Source organism: Odontomachus brunneus, unplaced genomic scaffold (genome assembly GCF_010583005.1).
Source record: "Odontomachus brunneus isolate Ranch 3 - 2012 unplaced genomic scaffold, Obru_v1 Obru_scaffold_006, whole genome shotgun sequence".
Lineage (NCBI taxonomy): Eukaryota > Metazoa > Arthropoda > Insecta > Hymenoptera > Formicidae > Odontomachus > Odontomachus brunneus.
The window spans coordinates 2,991,449-3,001,540 of NW_022639456.1; the positions used below are offsets into that span (position 1 = coordinate 2,991,449).

Genomic DNA, 10,092 nt, shown 5'->3' on the forward strand with positions numbered 1-10,092 from the left:
CTCTCTCTCTCTCTCTCTCTCTCTCTCTCTCTCTCGCTCTCTCTCTCTCTCTCTCGCTCTCTCTCTCTCTCGCTCTGTCTCGCTTTCTTTCTCGATCTCGCTATCGTCGTGTGTCTAACGAGTAATGCTTGTTTCTACGTCTCGCTATCTCGACTATCGGGTCATTAGTCGGCCACGCTAGAAATGTTTCGGCCAACGGGCGAGTGTTAGTGGTTGTTCGCCCGGACAATGATAACGGGCACCGGACTAATGATAAGACACGCTCTCGTGCATCAAGGAGCCTCTCACTGCCGTCTTCGTCGCTTTTAATCCAATAATAATGAAAAATTCCGCCAAGCTTTTTCCACTATTCATCTTTTCCTTCCCCCCTCTCTCTCTCTCTCTCTCTGCGCATTCAACGCGAGCGAGCGCGTCGTGGTTATAGTTCAATAAAATATTGTAATTGGGCCACGCCGTAGCCGGATCAATACTCGCCTCGACACGTTACTGCCCTTTTGCAGCACTTCGCTGAAAAATTGTTATTTACGGAAGGCTTTAGCACGCGCGCGCGCGCGCGCGAGAGAGAGAGAGAGCAAGCGAGGCGACGCGACGCGAACGGTTTTATTGTTTCGCGAGAATTGGCGTCATGGAGTCGTAAACACGACTGCAATTAAATTGTCAACAGTTATTAATTTCGCGCGACCGGCCGAGGTAAAATTGCGAAATCACGCACTTTTATGCTGCGCGCGCATTGAAGCTTCCGTTGTGTTACGCGTTAACCCGCGGTAATCTCTTTATTCACGTTATCGACACAGCGCTATACACATTAAGAACAAGTGAAATGCACGTAACCAGAACGGTCTCCATTTTCCCATTTTCCCATTTTCATAAACCACAATTTTAGAAACACACACGCAGTGATCTCAAGCGAGCGTTCTCTCTCCCTCTCTCTCTCTCTCTCTCTTTTACCCTCTCTTCGTTTAAGCGCAATATCGTCCCCGCGAAATTCGCGGTAATTCGCCGCTCTTCCTTATTTTTATTCCACGTGTGGTGACGCAAATGACGCTAGCTTGCATTTGGAGAATGCGAAACACACATTGCGGCGAGAAATTAAATCGTACCGGAAACAGCGGGTTTCTCGATGCGGTTCGTGTCGGACATGCTAAATAACATTTACTTCTAAATAATACGGACTATTATCTTGTTATAAAATTGCAAGAGAAACAAATGAATATAAATACACCGATAACGTCGTACTTCAATAAATAATGCGTTCTTCCATGAAGAGACGCGAGGAGGATATTTGATCCATGCGTGAGCTAGACAACGTGATATTTCTCTTACGTTCTGAAAATACGGGTGCGTATTAAAGAAAGGAAACGCGTAACGGGAAATGATTAAAGTTCCACGGAGCTCTTCCCTCGGTGCAGGATAAACTTTTTCGATTTCATTACGTCGCCGCAACGAGACTTTATCATCCAACGCACGACGTACGATGAGAATAATAATGTATAAGAATGAATACCTTTGTACAACAAGTGCGTCTTCGCGTCGAAACCAAGTTTTCTTTTCGCACAATTTGCTTCGTTGAAGTAACCGACGACGCAATCGTGGAAAATTAATTCACCTAATTGGCTGAAGATGTCAGTCATCAAAGGTTTTTCTATTGTAAGATAATATTACATTTCGGGCTAATTAAGCGCGCTCCCTTTCCTCGTGATTGCTCGCGCCCCTCCCGACTTTCGGTCTCGAGAATTTCTACGCTGACTTTAACAAGTCATTACATTAGAGATAAGTAACACACTGAGAGAAGAGATATTCGGAAAGTAAGGAACATTTATTCGAGGGAAACTAATAACATATTTATTTAAATTTTTTAGTTTAAAATGGAATAAATAATAACTTTTGTGAAAATGGTCAATGGACTTGTTCCACGATCAATACAACAACACACTTTTGTAAAAAGCAACGGGTTTGGGAAAATATACATATTTTTTTAGTTAGAAAAAATTTGTTCTCAATATAAAAATATGTATATTAATATAAGTAAAAATATTGTCAATATCCATCGAATAAATATTTTTTATTTTCCAGATACTTTTTCAGTCAGTGCGCTGAGAAAAAACACTTGAAAATTTATTTATGAAATATAAGTGAAATAAACTTGATATCCAACAAACAAATTTTTACAAAGTATTTTTTTTTCAGTGTGCATTCTCTCGATTGTATATGCGTGTAACAATGAGACGCGTCAATAACGACCGCTAGATTCAATGTCGATCAACACATTCTCGTTTCTCTCTTCAATTCACAATGTTTATGTATTCATAGTCAGGCCTTATATTTAAGGCTTCCTTGAGTTTATCTTCAGATGCCTCTATGGATCATTTTATTGGCTTCAGAGCATCTGAAGATGAACTTAAGGAGGCCTTAAATATAAGCTCTGACTATGAATACAGGAATTAATCTCTAATAGATAGTCCAAAATACGGATAGATTATCTAAATGAAACATCCAAGGATTCTCGGTGGATACACTTACTCCTATTTTCATTTCAACTCGTTCCCTTTTTATCCTTTTTCGCCTTTCTCCTATTTGTTATATCTGTCGTATTTTATATTTTCGCTGCCCCGCTCCCTGCCGCCGTGTTTGCGTTTGCACTCTACAACAATTCAAAGCACCGCAAAATGTTGTAATTTCGAAAAAGTACGGCGAAACTCGCGAGAGGGGCATTGAGGCGTGCGCGCGGCAGAAACTAAACAAAACGTTATCGATAACAACTGTCACGTGTGCGCGACAAATCGACGCGATTCGATGCGTTCAGCCGAGCGCAGTCCAGGTAGTAGATTGTTGATTGACGAAGGTCGTTAGTGCGGGAAACGGGAAGGCAGGCAAGCAGGCAGGCAGGCAGGTAGGAAGAAGTCAGGCGTTCTCGAGGAAGCAATCGTGTGTTAACTGGATCTAAATTATATGAATATCAGGGTCCTTTTCGGCTGCGCCTTCGCCTTCTACCTTCCTCTCTGCCGTAAGCAAGCGCCATGAAATCTGAAAGCCCATCGACTACGCTTAATGGCAGAAGTCCTTAAACTCCGCCGGTTAGGTTCAAGCTAGACGGGCATACGTGGGTAATAACCCAGCGCCACGGCGGAAGTCTCGAGCCCCCCGTGTGTTTGCAGTCCGGCAGTGATATCGTTTATTAAATTCTTAAACGGCAGCGAGGCCACGAGCAGTGGGAGGCGAGTTACTCAAGCGGGCCTTGTTAGGTAACGCGCGAGACGAAGTTGCGCACGCGCGCTCCCTTCGCGAACAGTTCAACCCTTCGCGAAATAATTTAAACTTGACAGCCAACTTGTGACAAATATTTCTACTTATTTTCTACGTAAAATATAAGAAGAGGCTACACATAACTGTTACACGGAAAAAAATAATTTGCTGCAGCAGCAAACTAATTTGCTACATATGGATAGTTAAATATAATTCGCTGTGTTTCCTTGCTATGATAACAAGAAAGTCTGCTCATGCAACAAGAAAAGTGGCTAACGTAGCAAATTTGCTACAGATGGACAACTAAACATAATTTACTGCTTTAGTTATTTTTTTTGTTGCAGGAACAGATTTTCTTGTTATCGTAGTAAAGAAATTGGCTCCTGCAGCAAAGAAAAAATGGCTAATACAGCAAATTATGTTTAGTTGTCCATATAGTAGATCTTTTTTTCCGTGTAGGTTTCGCGAGATTATATCATAATTCTTTGGTTCTTATTCTGGACTCTTCTTTATCGACGAAAGTGTCTCTAAATGTGCTTATGAGTGAATCAAAAGGCCATAAGTCACGTTTGAAGGCACTTTTATCGACATATTTGTATGTATCTCTTGACACATTCGCTACCAACGTCATACATACGTCACAGCAAATATATTTGCTGTGTTCACAATATTATTAAGCTAAATCTGTTTTACACAGTTACGTAAAATAATTTTTTCGCTAGATCACATATATACAGCAGCGAAAATTAGTTTCTATGTTCACATTATCAAATTAAACATGTTTTATACAATTACTTGAAAAGAAAAACACAAAGTGGTCTGTGGAGAAGGTTTTTCGGATAAAACACCGGTGGCGAATATGTTAATTGTATGATCTTCTGAAAGCAAATAATGCGGACATTTCCTTTACATTGTTTCAGCTCCGGCTGCTGAGGACGGACACATGAGAGTGTGCGCAAAGGATTAATTCGCGTCAAATGGCGGCGGCTTTTCATTGGTACATATAGCTCTGCTATTTTTCCCGTATCGCGAATAAATGCATTGCGAGCAATAAGCGAGAAGTCGAAGAATTCCGTAATTCAACGGCGCACACCGGCAAGAGATCGTGGCAAGAGCGAAGTCGTGGCGATCGATACCCTCGATTTAATCGACAAAATAATCGGCCGCTCGCGGAACTCGCTCGCGGAACTCACCCGCGCATCTCGGTGGAGCTCGACGTGCACCCTGATTAAAGTCTTAGACTCCTGGAAGCCAATTTGGTAAGGATTCACGGTTCGATGCTCCCGACGTAGGATCGACGGAAAATTAGTTGTACGAATGTTTCCTCCTCCTTCGTAAATGCGAGCGCGCGCGGATTAAACGTTTATCCCTTTCGATGCGCGCGATTTCAGGCAATCTACGCGTCCGAGCGTAACGAGCCGCTATCCGTAAAAACAAACTCGTAAAAAATGACAAAAATCGTGTCACGTTAATGTCTAGCTTGTTTGCGACAGCTACAGCATCGTCTCCTTCGGCGCGTGTTACATCGCGAGTTGCTTATCGGGTTCAGCGCACCATGAAATTGCCTACTTTCACCTGTCTGTGTACCGTCGACATAAGAATATCTGGACAAAGTGTATTCTATGAGGGGAAGATTTAATTGGCGGTAAGGGGAAGGTTACGGCATTTCAGGTACTTGAAGTACTGAAGATCTTTGGACACCAAGTCGAATGATGGCGAGTCGAATGACCCAAAGTGCCGAAACTTCTCCTTAACGCAAATTGAACTATAATCGTGCTTAAATTAACAGTCTATATATTTTGCCTAAATTAGTAATGCACATTCTCCGCCCAAGTATCCTTACGTCGATGCTGAGTATAATGTCCAATTCAAGTATTCGAATTGGGGTACTTCTAGGATGTTATCTTAGAGAGTAAGAGAATACGAGAAAAGGATCCGGTATCACAGTTGCAAAATTAGACTCGGCTGTTGTGAGATGTAATTTAAGAGCGTTTAAAGCGTTTCTAAGACGAGTTGTCGGTCGGTCCCAAAAATTCTATCGCGAAAGACAAAGTAAGGACATCTTCAAAATCGTAAAGCAAATTAGAAAATCTTTATAGCATTTAATGTAATTAAAATACTAATTAGAGACCATTCAAATTTTTTATCGAGTATCGTGCGACTGCGAAATTTTTACCAAATAGTATGTAATCTAATTGTATTGTACATTGTAAACATTGTATATTTAATTTCTATTTTATATTTTATTATACCTTATTTTATATGTAACATACATATTTATACATTACACCTTAGTTTGTATAATATCATATATGTACATCAAAATATAAATAAAAATCAACTTAAATCACAACCAACTTTTTATTTTTTTATGCCATTCCTAAAATATTCATTTTTTTATATCAATAAATGAAAACAGGCAAGTTTGAAAATCACCAGTTTCGTAGATTTGTATCAGGAGAATATGATGCGCAAGGAGGTATTTCGAATTCCCGCCAGAAGCTTCTGCTACCTCTTCGGACATCATATTCTTCTGTTACCAAAACACCAAAACCAGGAAAAAATTCTCCAATTTCGTAGATTTGTATCAGGAGAACATGATGCGCAAGAAGGTATTTCAAATTCCCGCCAGAAGCTCCTGCTACCTCTTCGCATATCATGTTCTCTTGATACCAAAACGCCAAAACCAGAAACCAGAAATTCTTCTGTTTCGTAGATTTGTATCAGGAGAACATGATGCGCAAGAAGGTATTTCAAATTCCCGCCAGAAGCTCCTGCTACCTCTTCGCATATCATGTTCTCTTGATACCAAAACGCCAAAACCAGAAACCAGAAATTCTTCTGTTTCGTAGATTTGTATCAGGAGAATATGATGCACAAGGAGGTATTTCGAATTCTCGTCAGAAGCTCCTGTTACCAAAACGCCAAAACCAGGAAAAAATTCTCCAATTTCGTAAATTTGTATCAGGAGAACATGATGCGCAAGGAGGTATTTTAAATTCCCGCCAGAAGCTCCTGCTACCTCTTCGCATATCATGTTCTCTTGATATCAAAACGCCAAAACCAGAAACCAGAAATTCTTCTGTTTCGTAGATTTGTATCAGGAGAACATGATGCGCAAGGAGGTATTTTAAATTCCCGCCAGAAGCTCCTGCTACCTCTTCGCATATCATGTTCTCTTGATATCAAAACGCCAAAACCAGAAACCAGAAATTCTTCTGTTTCGTAGATTTGTATCAGGAGAATATGATGCGCAAGGAGGTATTTCAAATTCCCGCCAGAAGCTCCTGCTACCTCTTCGCATATCATGTTCTCTTGATATCAAAACGCCAAAACCAGAAACCAGAAATTCTTCTGTTTCGTAGATTTGTATCAGGAGAATATGATGCGCAAGGAGGTATTTCGAATTTCCGCCAGAAGCTCCTGTTACCTCTTCGGACAGCATATTCTCCTGTTACCCAAACGCCAAAACCAGGAAACATTTTCCTGTTTCGTAGATTTGTATCAGGAGAACATGATGCGCAAGGAGGTATTTCAAATTCGCGCCAGAAGCTCCTGCTACCTCTTCGCATATCATGTCCTCCTGATACCAAAACGCCAAAACCAGAAATCAGAAATTCTTCTGTTTCGTAGATTTGTGTCAGGAGAATATGATGCACAAGGAGGTATTTCGAATTCCCACTAAAGGGTCCTGATACTTCTTCACATTATGTTCTCCTAATACCAAAACGCCAAAACTGAAGGTGTTGTTTTGAAGAGAAGTGATAATGAAAATATGATAATAAGACTGTTATGTGTGATAAAGTACTTTATTCAAATTTACATTACATTATATTTATTTTATTAAAATAGCACAAAAGTAAAAATACAATAGAAATCACAATAGAAATATTACATATGTAATACATGTTAATTGTACAATATACAGCATGTATAACTTCTACTAGATTCTATAGTTATCTCTGTGTTTATCTACAGTTATCTACAGTTTTTAATTAAAAATATAATTAATTATATATTTATATTCCTAAATCCTTATTCGACTGTATGACAATATTTTTATCTAAAATGAATACGAAGAGATAGACGAAATATAATAAATTATATGACTTAAGTAACGAGCTATGAATGCCGACATATATTTCGATTCGGGTATTTTTTATTCTCAGTAAGGGTATGTCAAAGCATCTTTTGAAACTGTACATATATCGCACAACAAATGATTGGACACATTTGGAAATCTGCAATGTATCGCTGCATGCGTCCCCACGTCCTGCATCTCGTGACAGCTGTCCGGGTTTCTCGATGCAGAATTGTGACTCACAGTCGACCCGGCCTGGCAATTCGGATATTCGCTGGTGGCGTTGATACTCGCATAGATACACCTGTAACAGAGAAACACGTGTTAATGAACGTGATACCGACGGCGGCATTGATAACGAACGCATTAAAGCACGTGCTACGCCTCGTAATGCCTCGTGACGCCTCTTATCGCTCGTCAGTCAATGACGCGTATACATATGAGCGTTTCGATCCTTAAATGTGACAGGAAGGACACAAAAAAGCTTGTCCTTCCTTCAAATGGACTGCGATATGTACGTGGCTCGTCGAAAAGTCGACGAGGGACCCTCACAAATGTTCCTTCGTAATGTTCAACAAATTCGACGGGACAATTACCTAGACTTCGCACACGATGTGGCGTCACGTTGCGTCGCTGAAAACGAGTCTCGTACGAAACGCACAACCCGGTGCAATACGACGATGTTATAGCGCGCGGGCTCGTGTGGAGGTGCCGGAGAAAGGTAGTTTATATACGCGGTGCCGTGTGCACATTCTCGGAGTAACAATGAAGCAACAGGTTGCCGCCCCACCAAACTTGTATGACAGATTGTGCAACCTTGATGGCCCGTGTAACCCTCCCTTTCAGCCCTTCGCGACTGGCCACTTTACGGCGGCGAACGAATGGCTGCCTTTTACGAGTCTCCTCGCTTCTTTTCTTTTTTTTTTTTTTTTAGAAACAAATAGAAAAATCACTCGGCCGATCGTAAAGCTGGAGACGGCCCGCGGGCTCGGGCAAGGATCGTTATTCCCGACACGGCGCGGCTTATTCCGTCGCGATCGATCGCACCTATATACCACGCGAATACGCATTTTAACGCTTCCGTAAGTAACCACTTGTCAGCGGCAGACGCAGTCGTTCTCACCGTCGTATTCTCCCGGAGAGATACACATTAAAAAGTTTCGTTCGCGAGTTCTCGACAGTTCGTATCTATAGAAGCGACCCTAAAACGATCGCAGTGCTCACTTTTATATCGACGAAGGCATGTCGACGTTTCTTTTAATAACAACGCTTTTTATGAAATCTCAGAAGAGATCCTGAGAGATCATTTGGATCCCAAATTGCGATTGAGCCCTTAGGGGCTAAATTAATCAACCCCACTGTGTGTGCGAATTTATTTTGCAAAAATTAAATGCATTGATCTGTTTCACTACGAAAACCGGCACTAATGTATCCTGATGTTATAAGTACAAATAAAAAAAAATGGACAAAAAGCCTCTGACTTTTTACCTCTGACAGTCTCAATTATTGTGACCCACTTCGTCGTCCGTTTCCGGACATTCGGAAAGTAGAATAGACTCTACGTCACGCCCGTGCGAGAATGTCCAGCCGGCCACGAGATGGACAAGTCCACCGGGAACATCCGCGAGAACGCGGTTGACCCGTTCGCGATCCTCTCGGGGGGATCATCCTCGCGACCTCGAATTCGCCGGGACGAATTGCGGCGGACGCCGTGACACGAAACCGGTCTATCGGGCTCGACCGATCTACACGATGCGCCGAAGCTCGCCACCACTGCCACGAGGAGGCCGAGGAGGTGCGCGCCGCCGTCCACCTCCGTCGCGAACCGCCGACGCGGTGCGCTCGCGCGAGGGGAACTAAATGATATCAACTATGCGAGGAGGCGCGCCTGGGCGCACCGGCTATACACACGTGGCTTCTCCATTGACCATTGAGGTGTCCGCCGGTGAGTAATGCCATAATAAATTATCTGGCCGTTGGTGCTACCGCACTTGCGCTTCTCTTTCTCCCTCTCTATCCCTATCTCTGTCCCTTTCTCGTTCTCTCACATACATCTTTTTCCTCTGTTCTAAGCTCGTCGGCCTCTCTTTCTCTCCTTCTCTTTCTCCCTCTCTCTCTCTCTCTCTCTCTCTCTCTCTCTCTCTCTCTCTCTGTCTCACTCTTCACCCGAGAGCCAAGTCCACCACAAAACCCCCAGCACTTCGCGATACCGGCTCTTCGATCTCGACTAACGCGCAAGTGCCGCTAAGCCGCGCTAAGAGGAAGGAAGTGTGTTCCCACCGGATCGCTCACTCAGCGTCTCCCGATTGCTACGTCTATTTTTACATCGCACTCGGATTACCTGGCAGCTCGCGCTTATCCTCGTCCACGCAACGTCGCTTTGTGTGGTATCAGGCATGTGCATTAATCGCATTCCCGCAAGCGCCAGGTGTCGAATGCCTTCCTCGAAGTTACCACGTATCACTCAATGCACTTCTGGAAGTGCACCGTGGATGACGCGATGTCGAGTGGGTTACTTTCGAATATGTGACGTATCAATTACGATCTAATGAGCCACGTGGAGTGTGACTTGATCTGTGATGTCGACTGAGGCAGCGCGAGATAGAAGTACATGTGGCTTTGTTCTTGTCGTGTCAGTCATTATTTTCAACGAAACTGATTATGTGGCTAATTGAATTTTTGTCGACGTGTTTTTATTTTCAAAATCGAGTTCTCTCTCTCTCTCTCTCTCTCTCTCTCTCTCTCTCTCTCTCTCTCTCTCTCTCTCT

The 10,092-nt window shown here is 42.6% G+C and overlaps 1 protein-coding gene across 8 annotated transcripts in view; it reads right to left on the bottom strand.

The window, feature by feature from the left end:
• Window positions 1-7,046: 7,046 nt before the first annotated feature.
• The window catches only part of LOC116851825, a 138,654-nt gene continuing 135,608 nt past the window's right edge, over window positions 7,047-10,092 (bottom strand). For all 8 annotated transcript variants that reach the window (XR_004379653.1, XR_004379652.1, XR_004379655.1 and 5 more), the window contains one exon: window positions 7,047-7,628. Coding sequence is in view for 2 of the 8 variants with exons in the window: in XM_032831648.1 (XP_032687539.1) it covers window positions 7,263-7,628 (366 nt within the window). In the remaining 6 variants the exon portion in view is untranslated. The remainder of the gene's footprint in view (window positions 7,629-10,092) is intronic.